Source organism: Xenopus laevis, chromosome 4L (genome assembly GCF_017654675.1).
Source record: "Xenopus laevis strain J_2021 chromosome 4L, Xenopus_laevis_v10.1, whole genome shotgun sequence".
NCBI classification, from domain to species: Eukaryota; Metazoa; Chordata; class Amphibia; order Anura; family Pipidae; genus Xenopus; species Xenopus laevis.
In genome coordinates, this window is record NC_054377.1 from 17,584,012 (window position 1) to 17,607,723 (window position 23,712).

Sequence of the window (23,712 nt, forward strand, 5' to 3'; positions counted from 1 at the left end):
TGTGTTGATGTAGATCACGTCGGCATCATCTTTACTGTAACAACTTTCTCTACATTTCATTGGTCACTGAAGTTGACCCATCCAACTTGACTTGACCCATCCAATCCCTGTGCAGCTGTACTGAGACATAGGGGTAAATTTATCAAAGAGTGAAGTTCCGCCACTAGAGTGAAATTCCGCAGCTCTTAATTCATTTCTATGGGATTTGGAAAGGCGTATTTATCAATGTTTGAAAGTGAAAGTTCACCCTTTGATAAATACGCCTATAAAAATCCCATAGAAATGAATGGAGAGTGGCGGAATTTCACTCTAGTGGCGGAACTTCACTATTAACTTCACTCTTTGATAAATATACCCCTTAGACTTCAGTGGCCAATCATCAGAAAGAATATGCAGGCACCTGAGCTCCTGCCTTCCCTTCTGAAGTCAGCATCTTATTGGCCCAATGTTTGGGGCCCTCCGACAGGCTTCCTCAATCGATATATGGCCGAAAGTCGGGCAGATGTCGATCAGGCAGGGTTAAAAATCATGAAGGATTGAGGCCACATTTTTTCGTTGATGTGGTCCCATGATCCAACCACCTGTATTGTCTGCATTATGATCCAATCATTGGGTCCTAGGGCCCACGATCAAATCATCCCGATATCACCCACCTCAATGCCCAATGAGTGGATCTCTATGTGTATGGCCAGCTTAAGTTTTTAATGTTTTTTTTTTTTTAATTTGTAGTGGGGGAACTCTATTCACCAATGTTTTTTTAAAACTTTTGTGGGGGGGGGGGGGCTGGCCATTAATGTTTATTTTTTAACTTGCAGGGGGAGGCCTTGGCCACCAATAGGGCTGGGGCTGGCCTGGGTGGGTGGAGCCAGGGGGCTTAGAAAATGTTGACGTACGGGGGCCCCGCAATTTTTAATGATGGCCCTGGTTCTACAGGTAATAATTCCACCAACTTTCATTAGAACTACAATAGTTCCTCCTTCATCATGACCATTAATGCTTTTTATTTAGCCCTAATGAATTCTCCACTGGGCAGCCTGTCATTGGTGCTCTAACCTGCAAGTTCTCAGACTTGGCTTCAGGCCTCACCAACAATGCATGGTGTCTGCAAATCCAGGCAGCAAAGCAGCTGTATTAGTCTATATTAGCTATCTACAAAGTTATTTGCCTGTGTTGGTGGCAGGTGGCAGTAGGAAAATTGAAACCCTCCAGACTAATCGGTAGGTGGTGCTGCTCCTTTAATCCTTTAAAAAATGAATGTATTCAAAAGTTCTTAGACTAACACTTCCATCAATTTTATAATTCAGTTGTTATAAAGGTTTTAAAGATGTTCAAGAACAAAGACCATATTAACGGTTATTACAAATGCAGTGTATTGTGCATTGTATTGTGCAAAGTGCAATTGTCAGACACAAACCACCATGTTACATGATATAGGGGGTGGGTTGAGACGCAAATGAGTCAAGGCATCATCAACAGAATTGGAAAATAATTTAGTAAGTAGGGCGTGTATTGGTGGAATAGAGGAGGAGCTGGGAAAGGGCGTTGGAGGTGTTCCAGGGGCACTTCGGAGGCAGTCCAGGACCAGGTTCTATGGGAACCCTTGCAGTAGCTCCAGGTGCACAATTCAGCAGAAGAAGTGGGCGGAAGGGAATACAATAGGCCAGATTTGCACTTGTGCCTGTTTTTGACCCATATTATATTGTGTAATATGTTTAAGATATGTGTTTTGGGGGGAATGTCCAACCTACAGCCCTCCAGTCAAGTTGTTGGGTGGTGCTGCTGACAGCCAAAGAGTTATCATGCTCATGTGCAAATCCAATGTCTTTGTGCAAAATAGATGTAATTGCTCCCAGATAGAGAGACCCTAAAGATTAAGCTGTTAGAATCAGTTATTTCTAGTTACACCACTATATATAGCTGCAGTATATTACTTTAACTTCATTGTTTCCTGTGACATCCCCAGAACACGCTAACCCTCACGCCGGGAAATGAACTAATGTAACAAAAGTCGTCATTAATATACTCATCTGCCTTCCACGGGTGGTCATTGTGAGAACAATGGGATATTCTCTAGTTAATTCCAGGGTTTGAGCAGCCCAGAGAATGTGAGATAATGAATGTGCTTATACAGGTGAAATAGGGGAAATAATTAGGCCTGAAGCTCGGCGATATGATCCTTCTATTACTTTAAATTCCCTGCCTTGAAAAGAAGAGGCGAGATGATAATTGAAAAACCATGCTATGCAATTTCTATATATATGTACAAGTTTCATAGATTGATGGAGCATAAAATATATGAAATTGTTTGCTCTGCTCCTTGGCAAGCTCAGAAAACAATTTCGTCGGGGCTGCTTTTTGCCAGAGAGGTCAGTGATTCCGTAATCTCCTACTAGATATTTTTCTTAGATTCCCTAAAAAGCGAGAGGCAATGCCATTTAACAAGCTCCGTGTCTGGCATCTGCTAAAAACACAAGTGTCTGTTATTTCAGAGAGAATGTTGTAGCTGTCACAATTCCTCGCGTTCAATTGCATTTCACTGGGTCACTCACACGGCAGGCGAAAGAAAAGGGGGGCAATGGTTAGAGTTTCACCGCAGATAAAAAGGAAAGCCGCAAATACGGTCATGTATCATGTTTTATGTATTCGATTATGTTGTAGTTATATGGGAATGTGTAGATAGAGTTTACACTAATGCAGGTGCAAGATGCAAAAAAATAAGCATTGAACCATCATGTTTGCAGAGTGGTATCTGAGTGTCTCCCCAAGATTGGTTTGCATTCAGATGTGCACCAATGGTGTATGGGAAGGAACCAGAATACCTGGAGGAAACCCCTGCAGATACAGGGTGAGCATACAAACTCCTTGCAGATAGTCAGAGCCAAGCCAAAAGCTCACAAGTAAATTGAGGACTGGGCCGTAGATTTTGACAGCGGATTGAACTTACCTCCCAACTGCCCCGTTTTGAGCAGGACAGTCTCTCCTTTGACAGCTCAACTTGTTTGAACACAGGAATGTGTTCAAACTGTCATAACCTGGCAAATTTTGTAAAATGGGCATGGTAATTAGGGGGTGTGGCCACTAAAAGGGACATGGTCAGAAAATGTTTGCTGCTCTCCACGCAGCAATATTTCCCCCCCACTTTCCATTTCTAGAATGTTGGGAGGTATGGGATTGAATCTCCCGCCACCCAGTCCCCAATGGAATGGATGGTCCTTGGCTTGCAGGTGAGAGAAATGGGAGCGATGGGGATGGGTGCAAGAGGCGGGAAGGTTGGGTTTGCGAGCGGGGGGAGTGGGTTGCGAGTAGTGGTGGGGCCCTAGGGGCAAAGGCTCTTTAAAACGGTCCCCGAGGGTCATTGCCCCCAATTTGAAAGCTTGAAAGAGGCAGAAGAGGAAACCAGTTGAAAGGTTGCTGAGAATAGGACATTATTTAGCACATTAAAATCTTACTAGGGTCAGGGCACACGGGGATTAGACGCCCAGCGACTAATCTCCTCTTCTTCGGGACCACTAATCTCCCCGAACTGCCTCCCGCTGGCTAGACTGTAAATCGCCTCGGAGAGCTTCGTTTTCCTAAATCGCCCAAAGTTTCAGGAGACAACTTCAGACGACTTCAGAAGACGAAGCACTCCGAGTGCCATCCCGCTTACGATTTACATTCTAGCTGTCAGGAGGCAGTTCGGTGAGATTAGTTGCCCCGAAGAAGAGGAGATTTGTCGCCGGGCGCCTGACCTTTAAGTTATACTGACACAAAAAAATTATTCTTCAAAAATATTAATGTACATTAAAAGTTACCTAAAGCTCATGTCGATCACTTTTCACATATTGATCTGTTTTTATAAGCAATTGTTACTTGAAGTTCCTAAACCTGACTGGTTTGCCAACCTAACTGTCCCTTCTCAACATGTCGGTTAGAATTTCTAATGCTAATGAACTACTGAAGCTCAAATATGGCAGCCCCCTCATAGAGGAACATAGGGGGTCAGATGTGTAATGTAAAAGCATCTGCAAAATCTCACAATAGTTGTAACATATTATCAGCAGTGATGGGCACATCTGTCCCGTTTTGCTTTGGGAAAAAATTCACGAAACTCTAAAAAAAATCCACAAAATGGCGAAAAATTAGCAAAATGCATCAAGGTTAATGGGCATAAAAATTATTTTGACGGACATATTTCAAAATGTTTATAATTTTCAGTAGAATTCTCATTGATAATTTGTTTTCTATTGTTTTGCATAAAATATAGAGAACTAGGTTGCGCAGTGGCACAGTTTTATGATTGGGTTCCATTCCCTTTTAAATGCTAACTGCCCCTTTAAGATTCTGCCAGATATAAAAATGATGCGAGTTCTGATATATTCTGTCATGTGTTTTCCAGCTGTCACCTGGGTCGGATGAGGAAGACGGTCACGAGAGTTCAGGAAGAGAGAAGCTGGGTCGCATTCAGTTCAGCGTGGGCTATAACTTCCAGGAGTCCACACTCACTGTCAAGATCCTGAAAGCCCAGGAACTGCCGGCCAAGGACTTCAGTGGAACCAGCGACCCCTTTGTCAAGATCTACCTGCTGCCAGACAAGAAGCACAAGCTAGAGACCAAGGTGAAGAGGAAAAACCTCAATCCGCACTGGAATGAAACCTTCCTGTTTGAGGGTGAGACACAAATTATGGAGGGGTGCATCACGGTGGGAGAGACTTGGACCTTTCCTTAAAAAAACAAATATATATGAGGTCTTACTGCAGTATTCACAATCATCAGACGGATGATATTAGTGATGAGCGAATCTGTGATGAGCGAATATTAGTGATTGTGCGAAACGCATTGAAGTTTTTTCTTATGACGACATATTTTCTTCAAATGCATTAGGGCAGAGACATACGCTCAGATTCAGGGAGATTAATCGCCCAGTGACTGCCTCCCGCGGCCGCCGGCTAGAATGTACCTCACGAGGAAACTTTGGGCGACTTTGGAAAATGAATCGCCATCCCGCCAGCGATTTAGATTCTAGCCGGTAGGAGGCAGTTCAGGGAGATTAGTCGCCTCAAAGAAAAGGTGATTTATTGCCGGGAGACTAAATCTCCCCGAATATGAGCGTGTGTCTCTGCCCTTAAAGTCAATGGGCATTTTTTATTATGGCGACTTTTTTGTCCTAATGCTTTAAAGTCAGTGAGTGCTTTTTTTCTTATGGCAACTTTTTTTCTTCAAATGCATTAAGGCAAAGACACGCTCAAATTTGGGGAGATTAGTTGCCCAGCGACAAATCTCCTCTTCTCTGGGGCGACTAATCTCCCTGAACTGAACCCTGCCGGCTAGAATGTACCTCACGAGGAAACTTTGGGCGACTTTGGAAAACGAATTGCTCTGAGTGCCATCCTGCCGGTGATTCTAGCCGGTGGGAGGCAGTTTGGGGAGATTAGTCGCCCCGAAGAAGAGGCGATTTATCGACGGGCCACTAAATTTCCGCGAATCTGAGCGTCTTTGCCCTTAAAGTCAATGGGCGTCTTTTCTTATGGCGACTTTTTTGTCCTAATGCATTAAAGTCAATGGGCGTTTTTTCTTATGGCAACTTTTTTCTCAAAATGCATTAAAGTCAATGGCCATATTTTTATTATGGTGAATTTTTTTCTCCTAATGCATTAGAGCAGAGACACATGCTCAGATTCGGGGAGATATAATCGCCTCTTCTTCGGGGTGACTAATCTCCCCTAACTGCCTCCCACCGGCTAGAATGTAAATCGATGGCGGGATGGCCTTGGGAGCGATTCTTTTTCTAAAGTCACCCAAAGTTTCCTCGTGAGGCAACTTCAATCGACTTCCGAAACTGAAGAGCACTGATTGCCATCCCACCAGCAATTTACATTTTAGCCGGAGGGACGTATTTCAGGGAGATTAGTTGCCCTGAAGAAGAGGAGATTTGTTGCTGGGCGACTAATCTCCCCAAATCTGAGCGTGTGTCTCAGCCCAAAGTCAATGGGCGTTTTTCTTATGGTGACTTTTTTTCTCCTAATGCATTGGAGTCAATTGGCGTTTTGAGCAAATCTCACCGTAAATCCATGGCTGGCGAATAAATTCGCTCATTGCTATAGGATATCATTGCAAAGGTTTAATGTTTCCTGTAAATAATTGTATAATTGTGCTCCCTAATGTTTTCTATGGTGAAAACATTCTGTGTGCAATTGCAAATATGTAGGGAAGATGAGGTGTAACTACAGACGGAGCAGACCCTGCAGGGGGGCCCAGAAGTGCAGAGGGCCCAGTGAAGCCCTAATTAGTGAGGAATTTCGATATAGAATAGGTCAACTTACCAATGTTTTGGGGCAGTAAATTTAATTTGCGGTGGGGTCCAGTAACACTGTAGGGAAGGATTATTCTTTGAAGTTACATTCATACCTTTGTCAGGGCCCCTATTGGCTTTCCATTGGCAAGTGGCAAATAATCAGATGTAAACCCCATTGGATACCATAAGGAAAATCGAGGTGATGCAGTATCTGTATGTGCCTTTATCTTTTTTGCTCCCTTCCTACAGGCTTCCCTTATGAAAAAGTGGTGCAGCGGGTTCTATACCTCCAGGTATTAGACTACGACCGATTCAGTCGCAACGACCCCATCGGAGAGGTATCCATCCCCCTAAATAAGACGGACCTGACACAGATGCAGACCTTGTGGAAGGAGCTGAAACCGTGCAGCGACGGAAGTGTAAGAACAATCTCTCAGTGTTCTGTAAGCCGTGTAACTGCTGCTTTGGGTGCCATATTGTCATGTCACGGAGATGTGACTCTTGATTCTCTACCAGAACTTCCAGAGATCTATCCTTGTTCTGTGCCTGTCGATTATAGATACAACATCTAGTCATATCAGCTCACAAATATAAGTATACAGAGCAATTTACATAGATGCTCAGTAGAGCCCTCAGTCAAAATTAGGGCGCTAGCGAGATAATGATCCAGCCTCAGTTTTGCCAATGTAAACTAGGGATGTAGCGAACGTCGGAAAAAAAGTTCGCGAACATATTCGCGAACTTGCGCAAAAACGCGAGCGGTTCGCGAGCGGTTCGCGAACCCCATAGACTTCAATGGGAAGGCGAACTTTAACATCTAGAAAAGACATTTCTGGCCAGAAAAATGATTTTAAAGTTGTTTAAAGGGTGCAACGACCTGGACAGTGGCATGCCAGAGGGGGATCAAGGGCAAAAATGTATCTGAAAAATCTGCCTGTGTGTGCTTGGAAGAGATAGTGTAGGGGGAGAGCTGTTAGTGATTTCAGGGACAGATGATAGTAAGTTTGCTGGCTAGTAATCTGCTTGATACTGCTCTGTATTGGAGGGACAGAAGTCTGCAGGGATTTGAGGGACATTTTAGCTTAGGTAGCTTTGCTGGCTAGTAATCTACTGTTCTCTTTAAACAACTGCCATACGTTGACCTTGTAGGCATTGTTTGCCCAGTTTTTTGGACGCAGCCACTGAAGCACAGTTGCCAGAAAAAATATGCCATATAAATGCTGAAAATAGTCATTTTTCGCCATTACGTAAAATATATTATGGCTGCTTGAAAAAAGTGACTCCGGTGTTTTTTCTGGAGACGGTAATATTATGGATATTTAGACAGAATGGGAACAAGGTCACACAGCTCGATGGCGGGTTGAAGAAAACAGTGTGCAAATAATGCCTACAAGGCCAACGTATACACTACTACAGCGGTGGATACGGATTACGTAAAATATATGAATGCTGCTTGAAAAAAGTGACTCCGGTGTTTTTTCTGGAGACGGTAATATTATGGATATTTAGACAGAATGGGAACAAGGTCACACAGCTCGATGGCGGGTTGAAGAAAACAGTGTGCAAATAATGCCTACAAGGCCAACGTATACACTACTACAGCGGTGGATACGGATTACGTAAAATATATTATGGCTGCTTGAAAAAAGTGACTCCGGTGTTTTTTCTGGAGACGGTAATATTATGGATATTTAGACAGAATGTGAACAAGGTCACACAGCTCGATGGCGGGTTGAAGAAAACAGTGTGCAAATAATGCCTACAGGGCAAATAATGCCTAAAAGGTCAACTTATACACTACTACAGCGGTAGTAAAATAAAAAAAAGTAAAATAAAAAAAAAATGAATATTAAAAAAAAAAAATTAAAGTTGGTGCTGCTGAACTACTAGGAGCAGCAGATTAGCACACCAGTCCCACTCCCCAACACTGCTAGACTAATAGCACTGGGCTCTTATAGTAGTAGTAGTAGTAGTAGTAAAACAACAAAAAAATAAATAAAAGCAGTCCTTACAAGGACTACTGTTATTGCAGCAGTCAGCAGATGAGATCAGAAGCAGGACAGCTGCCCACTGCAGCTACATACAGAGCACTGCAGTAGAAGGTAGATTACTAGCCAGCAAAGCTACCTAAGCTTAAATGTCCCTCAAACCCCTGCAGACTTCTGTCCCTCCAATAACAGAGCAGTATCAAAACGATTACTAGCCAGCAAACTTTCAACTGTCCCTGAAATCACTAACAGGCAGCAGCTCTCTCCCTACACTATCTCTTCAGCACACACAGGCAGAGTGAAAAAACGCTGCAGGGCTTCGGTTTTTATAGGGAAGGGGAGTGGTCCAGGGGAGAGCTTCCTGATTGGCTGCCATGTACCTGCTGGTCTGGGGTGAGAGGGCAAAAAAAAGCGCCAACAATGGCGAACCCAAAATGGCGAACGTCGCGCGACGTTCGCGAACTTCCGGCGAGCGCGAACACCCGATGTTCGCGCGAACAAGTTCGCCGGCGAACAGTTCGCGACATCTCTAATGTAAACCAGAAAAGAAATAAAAGGGTAAAATGTTAATTTGACTTGAAAAAGATTCATTTCTATTCTGAACATGTGAAATGGATTCTTTGGAACAGATTGAACTGCTGTTTTGGAGCCCAGAGACCTCCATGCGCCCCATAAACATTGCTTTTTAGCTGTATTCATGATGGCCAATAGGCTGGAGCTGTGCTCTGTCTGCACCTCACTGCAGATTTTTTTATCCAGAGCAAAGCCAAACCCAGGACACAAGTGCATTTTAAATGAGCTCTAAGGAGCTCTTGTGAACTTGTTTTTAGAGTGTCAGCGCATGACCACCATGAAAGGGGTTATTCACCTTTAAAGGAGAACTAAACCCCCAAATTAATGAAAACTCATACCACCTACCCTCCGTAACCCCCTCCCTGTTCCCCCCTGCACAGGGGTTAATACCTGTAAATGCCCCTAATTCTTAAATTACCCGTTGATGCAGTCAGCACAGTGGAGCTCACGGGTCATATCTTCACTGCTTTGGGAGTTTTCAGGAAGTAAGCGATGTATCGGCTGATGCGCAGTTGTAGTAATTTTCCTGTCCCGAACAATTGTGCATGCTCCAAAAGCTATGGAAATTGCAGAAGAGACCTGAAGATTCTCGAAGCGGTGAAGATGGCGCCCGTGAGCTCCGCTGCGCTGACTCTGCATAGAGGGGTAATTAAAGACTTTGGGGCATTTACAGGTATTAGCACCTGTGCGGGTGGGAAGAGGGAGGGGGGGGACTATGGAAAGTAGGGGTTTTCATTAGTTTGGGGGTTTAGTTCTCCTTGAGCATGAGCATTTAGTATGATGTAGAGAATGGTATTCTAAGAAAAATTCGATTTGGGTTTCATTTTCTATTATCTGTGGTTTTTGAGTTAATTATATTTTAATTCAGCAGCTCTCCAGTTTGCAATTTCAACAATCTGGTTGCTAGGGTCGAAATTACCCTAAAAAGCATTCATTGATTTGAATAAGAGACTGGAATATGAATAGGAGAGGCCTGAATAGAAAGATGAGTAATAAAAAGTAGCAATAACAATAGGTTTGTAGCCTTACAGAGAATTTGTCTTTCAGATGGGGGTCAGTGACCCCCATGTGAAAGCTGGAGTCAGAAAAAGTAGAAGGCAGATAATTCAAAAATTATATGAAAAAATAAATAAAGGCCAGTTGAAAATTTGCGTAGAATTCTTTAACATACTAAGCTTAAAGGTGAGCCGCCCCTTTAAGTGTAATGTGTTCAATCGCACTCACTGAAATGTATCCCATACCTACAGATGCACAATTTAGGCCTCATTTACATCCCTCTGATGCAAGTGCCGCAGCCCTAAAAGCACAAAATGTCACCCCTTAAAAGAGACGGAAAGCTACGGAGGCATTTTATTGCCAATAGATTAGCTGCAATAGTGCAAGCTAGAATGCTATATTTATTCTGTAGAATGTTTTACCATACCTGAGTAAAAAGCTATAGAAGCTCTATTTATTTAGGATAGCAGCTGCAGTATTAGCTTGGTGTGACATCACTTCCTGCCTGAGTCTCTCCCTGCTCACTTATAGCTCTGGGCTCAGATTACAGCAGAGAAGGGGGGGGGAGCAAACTGAGCATGCTCAAGCCCTAGCCCTGGAGGTTTAAGATGAAAACAGGAAGTCTGATACAGAAGCCCATTAGTACACAATAGAAGGAAAGAAATGCTGTGTTTGTTTTGACAGAGGACTCAGAGCAGCATTACTTTAAGGGTTTACTGGTGTATTTAGGTGGACCTTTCTGATAAGACTTACTTAGTTTTAACCTTTCCTTCTCCTTTAAGACACATCCACAGAACACTGCGTCTATAGATTCTCATACAGCCATGCAGCATGCATCTAAATCAACTTCAAGCTAGCCATGCAGCATGTGGATTCAAAATGTGGTTAGTATAAGGGCTCTTACTGACGAGCGGTTGTAGCTGCACTCCCCTGTGTTCCGTTTTTCTGCGTTCAGCCGCAGGGGAGCGCAGGAAAAGACGCATTACATTTTTTCCAATGGGGCTGTACTCACACAGGCGCGTGTAGGCGCCGAATGCAGGAAAAATGCAGCATGTTACGTCTCAACCTGCGTTCGGCGCCTACATGCGCCTGTGTGAGTACAGCCCCATTGGAAAAAATGTAATGCGTCTATCCCTGCGCTCCCCTGCGGCTGAATGCAGAAAAGCGAAACGCAGGGGAGCGCAGCTACAACCGCTCGTCAGTAAGAGCCCTAAAGGGGTGAGATAGCCACCTAGTCCATGGGGATAGTGTCACGATCGCCGCCCGGAGCAGGACCAGGAGCTCCGGGCGGCGCAGCTACCACTTCCGACGCCGCTCCCAAAATGGCGGCGCCCATGGCCGCCACGTGGGTAGCGGCGCCGGCGCAGAGACACCTGCGCGCAAGTGCGCAGGCGCGAAGACGTCACAACGGCGCGACGGACGCAGGCGCAGCGCGTCGGTCGCAGACGTGCTGACGCCGACGCAAGGGCGCCAAAAAACCCCTTTAAAAGGACGCCTGAGGCGCCAAGATGGCGCCCGAAAATAGGATCTCGTTCCTGAGAAGATTCCTGGGTTTCCTGCTTCTATTCCTGTTATCCCTGAGGATATTCCTGATTGATCTCTTGTTATTGACCCCCTGCCTGGACTTTGGACTCTGTTTGTATTCTGCCTGCCTTGTGACCTGTTGCCTGAATTCCATTACCCCTTCTGTCGAATCCCTGGATACCGCGATCCTGATCCCTCCTGAGGGGCTTCCTCCTAGATCCGGACAACTCCCCCAGAGGGAACTCCCGGTTCCCTGACAGATAGCCACATGCTGACTACCTCCTGCACTTACAAAAACAGAGCTGCCATAGGCAGACAACTGTGATTTCAGCTGTAATCTACAGGATAGAGATAAAGTGCAGAAAACCATTTTGGACCCTGCCCGGCATGTTATGTTATTTATCCTTTTGAGCCATACAGAGCTATACTGTTTTTTTATAATCTCCCCCCCCCCCTAGATTTTACTCACATAAACACAAAGACAAAAACTCCCTATTGTCCCCCGGGCCTCTGCATTGTATCACAACATATAATTACAGCTGTTACACAGCCCATCAGAACGACAGCGTTGCAAAAAGAAAGAAATATTGTGCGGCCTCTGCGCTCCGCTAATGGTTTAATTGTATGTTCTCAACATATTTACATCACCTGTGATATCTGTGGGAGCTTGAAACAAATCCAGGAATCCAGAGAGCTGGGATTGGGCCTCGTTACAACACGATAACCGGCGGCAGATGAGAATTCCCATTACAGGGAATAGGGCCGGGCTCATACAACAGCAGCTGTACAATAAGTGCAACTCCAGGATTAATACTCACATTCCATAGTAATATTAGTTTGCTTGGCTAATGTTAGTAAGGCCTGTGGTGTATCAACACATTCGAGTATTTTCCCTCAATTACCTAATTAACTCAGATTGGAACTTCTTTCTTTTTTATTTTCTTACAGCTTACATTAAGGTCTCTTAGACACGGGCGGTTTTTGCTGCGCTCCCCTGCGTTGCGCTTTCTTCTTTTCAGCCGCAGGGGAGCGCAGGAGTAGACCCACTCAATTATTGTCAAGGGGGCTGTATTCACACAAACGCATGTAAGCGCCTAACGCAGGTGAAATGCAACATGCTGCATCACACCTGCGTTTGGCGTTTAGATGCGTCTATGAGAGTACAGCCCCCTTCACAATAATTGAGTGCGTCTACTCCTGCGCTCCCCTGCAGCTGACTAGAAGAGAGCGCAATGCAGTTAAGTGCAGGCAAAACCACCCTTTTGTAAGGGCCCTAAATAAAACAAAATGCTCTAAGTTTCCCTCCTGTATTATATATATATTATATATATGTCACTGGCGGACCGAGTGGACGATATGGGGCCGGAGAAGGATGAATGATTACAAACTCAGCAATTGGTTTTGATCACCCGGTATGTGTTTGCGTGATTGACATTTCCAATGGCCTCTCCAGGGATTTCCTGACATTCAGTTCTCCAAAAATACCGGGCTGGTGTCATCGGGCTGCGAGAGTATAAGTTTATCAAGTGGCGATAAAGCCTAGCTAAGCCTGAACATTAATCCCCCTGTGGGTCCAGGGGTTTCAGATGAGGGATCCCATCCTATATGACATTATTGCTGCAAGGAAATAAATTAACAAAGTATTTTTTTTTTAACATTAATCCTTTGATATACAAGATTAATTCATATATTACAGTCGTTCAGCCTGTGTGGCTTATGTGTCAGAAGCTCTTATGTCTGAGTCATCGTTTCTGGAGGAATCGAGAGCATTTCTGTGAGAGGCAAAGTTTACCTAAGTGAAAGTGTCACCGGTGATCATGTTAATGGGAGGGATACGTTGAGAATGAGCGAGCGTGGAATTACTCCATTGTAAAGAGAGCTTTTCTGTATGTACTGAGTGCAGAGTGCCAGCAGTCGATGGCGATTTGGGCAGCTTCTATCGTTAGGTCGCAAAGTAGACGATGCGTGTTGGGTGTGGGTCCGTTACGCCGATCTGTGGAGCAGGGCGAAGAGGATGTATATTGGTGTGATTGCGGACTCGCTCGCTCGGCATGAAGCTAATAAGAGAGAGTGACAGTAGATAGCAGTGCTGTCGAGGTAAGGATTAATGATAGTACGCTCATTATGTTCAGAACGGTGGTGGGTGTTAAATATACACCTGTTGAGGGTATTTTAACTTTGTCGTATTGCTGGTGTTGTATTTAATGTAACGCGGGATAAGATATGTCGAGATTGCTGACTCTAGTACCGATGGTGGTCCATCACACAGATACATTGTGAGGTGACAGATCTCGCTGGCCGTGTGGTTCATGTGCATGTTGGTGTATCGTACGCGGTGTTGTATTGTCGATACTTAGTGAGCGCTCTTGATGTGGAGGACTAGATTGAGGATGGACACTGTGAATTATGGATGTGAGTTTGATTCAGGTTCTTCGCGCTGCTAGTAGTGATCTGCATGTCGCTACGCGGTGTAGATAAGATGTAGCACGGTGCATTTATCTTGTTGCGGCTATCGCGTTGTTAGTGATATAGTAGTGAGTAACGATACTATGGGTCGTAGGCAGTCATTACCGGTCATCACGATCGATCGGACTAAGAGACTGCAATCTGTGTTCGCTCTCTCGAAGGATGTAACTTATGTTGATTTACCCGCGGTTATCTGTATGCTTGCTATGTGTGGAGTCTGGGTCTGCTATTGCGGCTATGTTTCTCACTTCGGCGGTGTGGAGTTCAATTAGTGTCGGTGTGTGATAGTGGCAGGATGGTCACCGTCGGTGCGTTGGGCATCTCGGTGCTCGGCAGTTCTGGAGGGGTAGTAGCATCGACGCAGTATCACTCTCGGCCAGGTGACGCTTCAACAGCGATGAGTGAGGTCGTGAGGTAGTGGATCTACGTGGGATAGGTGCGGTGTGACAGCGCTGCCTAGATTGTGGTCGGAGGTGCACATGTGTGAATCTTGCAGTTGTATAGATATGTATAGCAAAAAGAACTGAGTTTATCGTAATGATTTGGTGGATTTATACATAGTCAAGGTCCAGATTCGGGATACGCTGGCTCCATGTGGTCTTCTAGTATTGTAGTGCGCACTTCAATCGCTGTCAGTGCATAAGGCGTAACTGTGGCGTCGGTTCGGCATAAGCTGAGACGAGTTTCGTTATAATATTATAGATAACGGCAAAGTGGCGGGACAAGTCGTGAAAGGATATGGAACATTGCTCGTGGATATTCAGCATGTACGTGTGCGCTAGGGTACCGATAAGTCGGGCGGGCCGATCTGAGCTAATCTGAGGCGTCGGCTGGGATGCATCGTTTTGCTTTATGTGTCGTCCGGGACGTGGATTCCATTTGTATTTCAGTCCCTCCTTCAAAGCAATGGATGATTGCTAGGGAATTTGCACCCTAGTAACCAGATTGCTGATATTGTAAAAAAAAATATTTCTGTTTTGTTTTTAACAGGGCAGTCGAGGGGAATTGCTCCTGTCTTTGTGCTTCAACCCTTCTACTAACTCCATAATTGTTAATATTATAAAGGCACGGAACCTGAAAGCTATGGATATCGGAGGTACCTCAGGTATGGGCCAGTTTTATTCCCATGTTAACAATGCTGCTCTATGTATAGAAGAATGTATAGGCAAAGTCCAACAAATAAGCCATGTCTTGTCTCATTAATGATCCCCTGTGTTTGGTTTCTAGTTCTGCTATGAGATACCCACTATATGTGGACCAGCATCTCATTCTCAAACCAAGGGTTTTAATATGAAGTTGGTCCCCCACTTTGTACATGGGGGTGTTGGCATAAAGTAGAGATAGGGAGAAATGTGGCGTATCCTTTAATACATTTTCATTTAAATGACAGTTAGGTATTAGTGTGCAGTTCATTGTGTGCAAAGAACATTTCTTCTGCACTTTGGCATTTATACAGATCATGCTGCTTACCTTGGCTTAGGCTCTCCCCATTAATAATTAGCGCCTTTTGTTTATGACCTATAAGAATTATTTAAGCAAATTTGGCAACTCACAATCACATCTATCTCTTCGTTCTGTCTATCTACAGTATATACATTGTATACAGTGCTAAAGGGAATATAAATGGAGTGTATTTCCCTCTTTGCTGGTACAGTGGGTGTAGCCTGGTGACATTACATTAGTGACACATTGCCTATAATCACTTTTCTTCCCAGACCCCTACGTGAAAGTGTGGCTTATGCACAAGGATAAAAGAGTTGAGAAGAAAAAGACTGTGGTTATGAAGCGCTGCCTGAATCCTATTTTTAATGAGTCGTTTATCTTCGACATCCCTACTGAAAAGCTCCGGGAAACAACCATTATCATCACTGTCATGGACAAAGACAAGCTGAGCAGGAACGACGTCATTGGCAAGGTGGGACCTAGTGAAATGAACAAGGGCCCATCCTAGATCTTCCACTACTTGTTCTGTCTGTGCTGCTTCTCCCTCTGGGCTGCTTACTTAGGAATATAGGGCAACTCTCATGCTGGCTGGGAGGCAGATGAAAGATACAGTAGACAGTGAGAAAGAAGTGCATGGGACATCAGAGTGACAATTAAGTCACATGGGATCACAGGGAATGAAAAGCTGAGCAGGTGGCTGAAGAATGGTTTAAAGGGGTGATAGATAAGAAAAGGGCAAGTGTGGATATTGTAGTATATGGAAATAAAAAAAGAATTTTAAATGGTAGTAGAGAGAACCTGGCTTGCGTCAGTAGGAAGATGGTAGTATGAGGTGACAGGACGCTGTGGTTAGGAAGAGGGATGTTGAAGAGAATTCATATGATTCGGCTAGGATTGTTAGACGAGATGTACGGAAGGGTGTCGTGAGTGTTTTTCAGTTGTATTCTTTTCAGCGAGTGGACGGGAGGTAAGGAAACAAGTGTGAGCGCACAGGGGCGTGTGGGAGACAAGAAGTGTAAGGCACAGGTAGCTCTTGTTAGAAGAGGGACAGTTGATTACGAATGAAGCTGGATGGGAGAAATGATATGAGGCACAGGAGCTGGGGAGAAAGAAGTGAGGTGCAGAGAGCTTGGTTGAGAAGGGATGATACAGATAAGCTGCGGGAGAGAAGTAGAGGTAAGGCACAGGAGTGGGGATGATAAGAGCTCGAGTGAGGCACAGGGAACTGGGAGAGAAAGGGAAGTGAGTTGTTGGCAAGTAGCTGGTTAGTAAGGGAAGATGAGCAGACACGAGTAACGCCTTGGGGAGAAAGAAGTGAGATGCAGGGTTTGTAGTAGAATATTGATGTAGAGGGCATGATGAGACAATCAGAAGTTGCGTGGGGAAAAGAAGTTGGAGGGCGCACAGAGTGGCTGGTATGAAAATGGTAATGATAGACAGGAAGTGCTGGTGAGAAAGATAGTGAGGGTGGCATCAGGAGCTGGGGAGAAGAGATAGTGGGGTGGCATAGTCGAGCTTGGTTGTAGGACGAGAAGGGCGCTGTGCGGTGAGGGAAGTGAGAGCGTCACAGAGAGTTGGGAGGGCACATGTGAGCTTGGCGTGGAGCAAGGCTATCTCAAGACAGCAGAGAGCTGGTGGTTAGAGATCTGTGTCATGTTACCAATGTAACTGATGGGATGTAGAGTTGGGTTGGATGTATAGGGGGAACGAAGGGAAAATACGAGGATGAGAAGAGAGCGATTTTGGAGAAGAATTTAAGTGAAAGGGCCATGGAATCATGCTAAAAGAGTCCAAAGCATGTGGATTGCTTGAAGGTTCTGAAGCAGAGTAACAGTCAGGACTGCGAAGAGAAGATGGATAAGAGGAGCAGAATGCAGAGGTAAGTTGTATTAGGCGTGCAAAAAGGATTGGAGGTAATGGCGAGCGAGCAGTGCAGCTGGTAGACAAGGCACGGTGGTCTTCGGGGGCTGTAGAAAGTAGACGCTTCAGTATGACAATACTCGATTGGTACGGCTGCGGCTGAAAGCGAATCAGATAAGGCGAGTGTAGGAGGTGATAGAGATCTCACGGTATTGTCAGACAGCTCGAGTTCGCAGAAATCGAGTGTATTAAATAGTAGCTCTGTTCGGAATATACAGTCGTGTGAAGGTGTGGGCAGAGAAAATGGGAGAGGGAGATAGTAGCTTCGGGCATGCTGTGGAGAGTATAGGAAGATAGGCGAATATGTAGGAATTCGTCGGTGTTGTTAGTAGTAGCTAGCTGGCGGAGGGAATAGTAGAGCTTGGGAGTAGCTGGACGCGGTTCGCTGTCATGTGGAGGTGATGCACTGCATTATACCATCTGCAAGGCAGGTAGGTGATTGATGTACAGCTAGTTGATGTAGTGGTCAGCGAAGCGTGGAGAAGGGAGGAAGTAAGGGAACAGGGAGACGCTGCTGAGATGGAATTTATGTGATAACCAGGACGTCTGCTGAAAGAGAGCAGATGGGTGTCACAATGTAGTATATTCTGAGGGAGAAGATTGGTGGTCAGGCAGAGGTACGTAGTGTAGATGTATGCGAGGGTGAGTCTGTGTGCTCTCAGAGGATCGCACGAGGAGAGTAATGGAGGCATCGAAGGCGTTGTCTGAGTGGAATGGTGTAGGGGATCGGCTGCAATACGATGAGCTGGAGATGATGTGTAAAAAGTCACAGGGACGGAGCTGGGAAGCAATGGACAAGGAAGAGAAGAGATTCAGTGGTTGTTAAAAGGATATTAAATGAGATGAGGAGGGAGGATGAGAGAGGGGGAAACGAGAGCTAATGAGGGAGAACGAGATGTGAATGAAACAAATGTGTCCTGAAAGTAACAAACAGCATCATCATTTCGTGGTGCCAGGAACATATTTAACCCTTTTGCATCTGACATGTAAGGACTATTTTCTCTGGTAACCTCGGTTACTTGACATTGCCAGTATTGAATAGACAGAACAACCAGGGAAGAAGTTAATAGCCTAGAACATATTAGTGGCTGACAACACAAGCGACAAAAAAAGCCCATTAAAGGCAGAGGTAGAAATGCTCACAGAAGATCAATATATTCATTTACTGCTCAGGCTCTCATCGGACCTCGTGCAGAGAAGGAAAAAGAGCATCTATCATGTTTTTAGTGACCGGTGCAGCCCAGTTCTGCAGGGTCACATAACAAAGACTACAAGATCAACAGCTTTAATGGCTTCTAGAATCCCCACTAATCATAGCTTATTATAGTTCTTCCTCCCTCTCTTTCTTGTCCATCATCTTCTCCTTTTGGTTTCTCTGATATATTTGAGGCTAAAATGAAAAAATTATATATTTAGTTACTAAAATGATGCTCCTTCCCAAAGGTTTAGTTCAGCTATAGGTTTCTCCTGGTTGTAGTAACCCTGGTCTCCTGCCTCCCTTATCCATTGCCTTTTCTATTTGTTAAAAGAACATGGGGCACCTGATAACTCCGGAATAATGAGCGAATGGGCTCAACAAGCGACAGTTTTTCATGCATTAAAGCCAATGGGAGTTTTTTCTTGTTGCAAGTTTTTTTGTCTCTGCGACTTTTTTGTCCAAATACATTAAAGGGATACTGTCATGGGAAAAAACATGTTTTTTATTTTCAAAACTCATCCGTTAATAGTGCTGCTCCAGCAGACTTCTGCACTGAAATCCATTTAACTAAAGAGCAAACTGATTTTTTTATATTTAACTTTGAAATCTGACATGGGGCTAGACATATTGTCAGTTTCCCAGCTGGCGCCAGTCATGTGAATTGTGCTCTGATAAACTTCAGTCACTCTTTACTGCTGTGCTGCAAGTTGGAGTGATATCAACCCCCCCCCCTCCAGCAGTCTAACAACAGAACAATGGGAAGATAGCAGCTCCCTAACACAAGATAACAGCTCCCTCGAAGTCAGCACTAAGCCAAGCCCCACTGTAAAAAGCCAAGCCCCACTGAGACACATTCAGTTACATTGAGTAGGAGAACACACCCTAACACACGATAACAGCTGCCTGGTAAATCTAAGAACAGCACTCCATAGTAAAAATCCAGGTCCCGCTGCAACTCTTTCAGTTACATTGAGTAGGAGAAACAACAGCCTGTCAGAAAGCAGCTACATCCTAAAGTGCTGGCTCTTTCTGAATACACATGACCAGGCAAAATGACCTGAGATGGCGCCTACACACCAATATTACAACTAAAAAAAATACACTTGCTGGTTCAGGAATTAAATTTCAAAATAGTGAATTATTTGCAGTGTAAACAGCGTAATTTAGAAATAAAAACATCATAAAAATCATGACAGAATCCCTTTAAAGTCAATGAGTGTTTTTCTTATGGCGACTTTTTTGTCTAAATGCATGTCAAGGGGCGTTTTTTCTTATGATGACTTTTTCGTCTCTGGGACATTTTTGTCTCTGCAACTTTTTTTGTTGCTACGAATTTTTCCTCAGTGAATTTTTGTTGCGATTTCTCTAAAAAATGTGCAGATGGTGAAATGTGGAATTTTGCCGCAAATCCATGGCTTGTTGGCTCATCACTACTCAGGAAAGCAAGGGTCCCTATCTGGTTGGGGGGGGGGAATTTACATAAATAAGGTATGCCCTACTAGTCTCCAGCAGTTAAATTAATATAGTAGGAGACAAGAAGGCCATTATAAAGTGCCACTGTATAAAGGATAGTAGAACTAAAATAGGACTGGAGAATGAAAGACATTGGGGGATGTACAGAATTACAAGAATAGTGGGTATACAGAATGAAGGACAAAGGGAATAGGAGCATGCATGGAATGAAGGAAGAGGGCAGACACAATGAATGTGGAGAATAAAAAGATCAGAGAATGTGTGCAATTTGAAGAACAAGCATACCAAATGAAGAAGAGAGTTAAAAGAAAGAAGGCAGAAAAGAGTGTAAAGAATTAAGTTAATGGAATGCAAAGAATAAAGGACAGAATGAACACAATTAATGAAGGACAACAGTATTGGAAAGAATGACAGATTGCAGAATGAAGAAATGGAGTAAAGTAAAACAATGGGAATGTACAGATAAAAGCAAAGAATATGGGACAGGGGGACGGTTTACATAAAAAAGTACTTCAGAATGAAGGACATTTACAGAATGATAGAAAGAGTGGGTATACAGAATGAAGGACAAGTAGAGTATATAGAATAATGAAAGAAGGAAAAGGAGCATGTATGGAATAAAAGAGGAGTGCATACAGAATGAAGGGCAGAGGAAGCATAAAGAATAAAAAGGGCTGAGGGTGAAGGCATAATGAAGAACAAGGGGGTGAACAATATGATGGACAAGGGGAACATACCGAATGAAAGACAAGGAAAGTACAGTATAAAGAACGACTGGAGATTGTAGAATGAAAGACAGAGGCAAGATACAGAATGACAAACAATGATATTGTACAGAATGAAAGATTTGGGTAGTCTACTGAAAGAAGAAAAGGGGGAAATAAAAGAATGAGATTGTAAAGAATAGGGAAGTATAGACATACACTGTAAGGACAACAAGGTGTACAGAATAAAAGATGGGGGAGTGTGCAGAATGAATGACAGGGGAGGGCTCAGAATAAAAGATATGGTTAGAATACAGATCATGGTAACTGTACTATAGCAGGTAGGTACACAGAAAGAAATATATAGATAATACAGATAATGACCTTCTACGTTAATCTGCAACTGCTCTTCATTTTAAGTTGTATAGGTTAACCTTTGTTCTCTAGCTCTCTTATTTTGCAATGCAAATTGATACGTAGTTGGCATGATCGCTGACAATGTAGTGGCTTGGATCATAGACTTGGGGGCAAATTTACTAAAGGGAGAAGTGACTAAAGCGGGCGAAAATTTGCAAATTTACTAACGGTCGCTGGCGTAACTTCGCTAGCGAAGGAGATAGAATCTAGCGGTACTTCGCTCCCTAACGCCTGGCGTATTTGCGCTCGGGCCAATGGACGTAACTACGCAAATTCACTAAGATGTGGATTGCACCTTAAAGATGGCACATAAACTATACACTGGGCTCATGTGTAGGGGAATATAACAACTTTATATAATTTTATTAAGGTTTCCCGGGCTTTGCTGCAACATATACTTTGCTGCAACATATACGTCCATTCAACTTTAACTTCCCGCAGTTGCAGATTAACGTAGATGGTCATTATTTGTATTATATATATATTTCTTTCTATGCACCTACCTGCTATAGTACAGTGTGCAAATTAGCCAACGCTAGCGCAACTACGCTTCGCTTGGCGCAGTAATGCTAGAGCAACTTTGCCAGCATTCGGCGCCCTGGATGCAACTTCGGATTTTAGTGAATTAGCAATGTCCTGGCGATTCTACGACTGCCGAAGTGTTGCGCTGTGAGCGAAGCCGTCACTGGCGAATTTTCGGAGGTTAGTAAATTTTCCCCTTGGTGTTATGTATTTGCATAAACTGTGTTAAGTTTTATAAAGTTAATTACTTATGAAGGATGTCAGAATGTTGCTGCTGCCCCACGCCGGCTCGCATACACAGATGGCGCAGCTTGCCGGCTACGTTTTTTTTTTCTTTTCTTGTTTATCTCTCACGATTGGGGTCTGGTCCATGAGGGTAGGGCCCACCGGGTTTTTTCCCGGTGTCCCGCCGGGCCAGTCCGACCCTGGAATAGTGGGAGGAGACTGGGAAGCTGCGTGTGTGTGCAATAAAGATGGTGAACCATGATGTAGCCTGGGAAAAAACCCCACATCTAAGACATCTGTTTTTTCTCTGTAGATTTACCTGTCATGGAAGAGTGGTCCCGGGGAAGTCAAACACTGGAAGGATATGATCTCTCACCCCAGAACGGCTGTAGCGCAGTGGCACCAACTCAAGGCCTGATTTGACGGCCTCTCTGCACTCTGTCATCTCCTGCAGTCCTCGGTTACATTCAACCAAACCAATGCATTGGCCACACTCTTACTGTCTGCACAACCACAACCTGCAGGCTTCTCCAAGGAACCACAAGCTTGGATCTCTGGATAACCGAACCAGACTGTGCCACTTGCAATTAACCAAGGATTTGTACTCCAGAACTGGTACTTATTAGGCACAGCTGCGGTTCCTCTCTTGGCCTCACAAAGCGTGGCACACCATAAAGCAGTGTTACAGAGACACTGAAAAAAAAAAGCTTGGGCAAGATTTGGGCCCTGTAGAAAGCCAGTCAGTAAGCTGCAAACTTTCCACAGCATCTTCAATCACACGGCAGCCGCAGAAGCACATCTAGAGTGCGTCAGTAGTGGAGGCCGGCGCAGCAACTCGCCTTTTGTAGTTGTGCAAAGATGCACTAAACCCTCTGATTCTATTTTTTTGGGGGGGTTTAATCTTTGTTTAAACAAAAAGCAGTGGTAATGAGCAATACTGGAGAAATTGCTACAGAGAAACATCCACTTGTGGAACATGGAGGCAGATTACGAGGGACTGCGGTCCTCAGACTCTTTGCCATATGTGCGTGGTGTTCAGTGTCCAACGTGTGTGTAAAATAATGTGTGTGCGAGTGGGTGTTTTATTCCCCCCCCACAATCCACTCCCTTTGGCGGAGTTGGGGTAGTGCTCTGGTTCACTTGCGTATCTTCATATCATGATAATTTGTAGCTTCCTTCGTTGTCCTTTTATTTTTTTTTAATTCTGTTTTTTTCACAAAAGGGTTTCCTTTTTTCACAGTTTCACTAAAAAAAGGGGGAAAAAAAGTTTTAAAAAAAATCAACTACAATGTTGTGTTGTAGGGAGAAGCTCAGAGTCAAGGTTGCTCCATTGTAGATTTTCCAGATTGTTGATAATAAATAGACAGTGACCATTGGGCTGCCATGATGGATTGGGTCGATTTTCCGGCACCCAACTGGCAGCCCTATGGTTTCCATGAGCAAGTCTAGAGCCAAAGAGGATGCTGCCATTTACAGCACATGGAGCTCAGTAACTCCTGGAAAAAAGGATAAGATAGAGGTGAAAGCCCTTCTTTCCTGGTGATCCTTTAATGACCTGTACATATCAGTACCTCCCTGGCCTTCTGAGTATCACCAGCCACATTGAGTCTTCCAGGATGAGGCCTCAGATCTTCCCAGGGTCTCTTTTTTGCTGTCTCGGCTCCAGAGACGTGTGTATAGAGTACAAACTAACTGAAAACGTGCTGATTATGGTGTCTGTGTGGAAACAAGGAAAAAATACAATGTGCTTAATAAAAATAAAACATTTTCCGTCCGAGTTTTTAAGTCTGTTTCAGGCACAGGATCCAGTGGGTCAAAGGAAAACATAAGATCTGGTCTGTGTATCTATCACTCATTATTCACTATGGCAAAAGAAATTTGGTGACCCCCAGGATATACAGAATAATATAAGAATAGCAGGGCACTCAAATATACTTGATACAAAAAATAGTGTATTTACATGGAAAGACCCAATTTTGACTACCACTA

The 23,712-nt window shown here is 44.1% G+C and overlaps 1 protein-coding gene across 5 annotated transcripts in view; it reads left to right on the forward strand.

Annotated features, from left to right (window-relative positions):
* Positions 1-23,497, forward strand: part of LOC108713838 (synaptotagmin-7) — a 237,563-nt gene extending 214,066 nt beyond the window's left edge. For all 5 annotated transcript variants that reach the window (XM_041589935.1, XM_041589936.1, XM_041589937.1 and 2 more), the window contains 5 exons: positions 4,379-4,649; positions 6,524-6,693; positions 14,812-14,926; positions 15,537-15,736; positions 22,037-23,497. In XM_041589935.1, coding sequence (XP_041445869.1) covers positions 4,379-4,649; positions 6,524-6,693; positions 14,812-14,926; positions 15,537-15,736; positions 22,037-22,141 — 861 coding nt within the window. In that variant the 3' untranslated portion in view covers positions 22,142-23,497. The remainder of the gene's footprint in view (positions 1-4,378; positions 4,650-6,523; positions 6,694-14,811; positions 14,927-15,536; positions 15,737-22,036) is intronic.
* Positions 23,498-23,712: the final 215 nt, after the last annotated feature.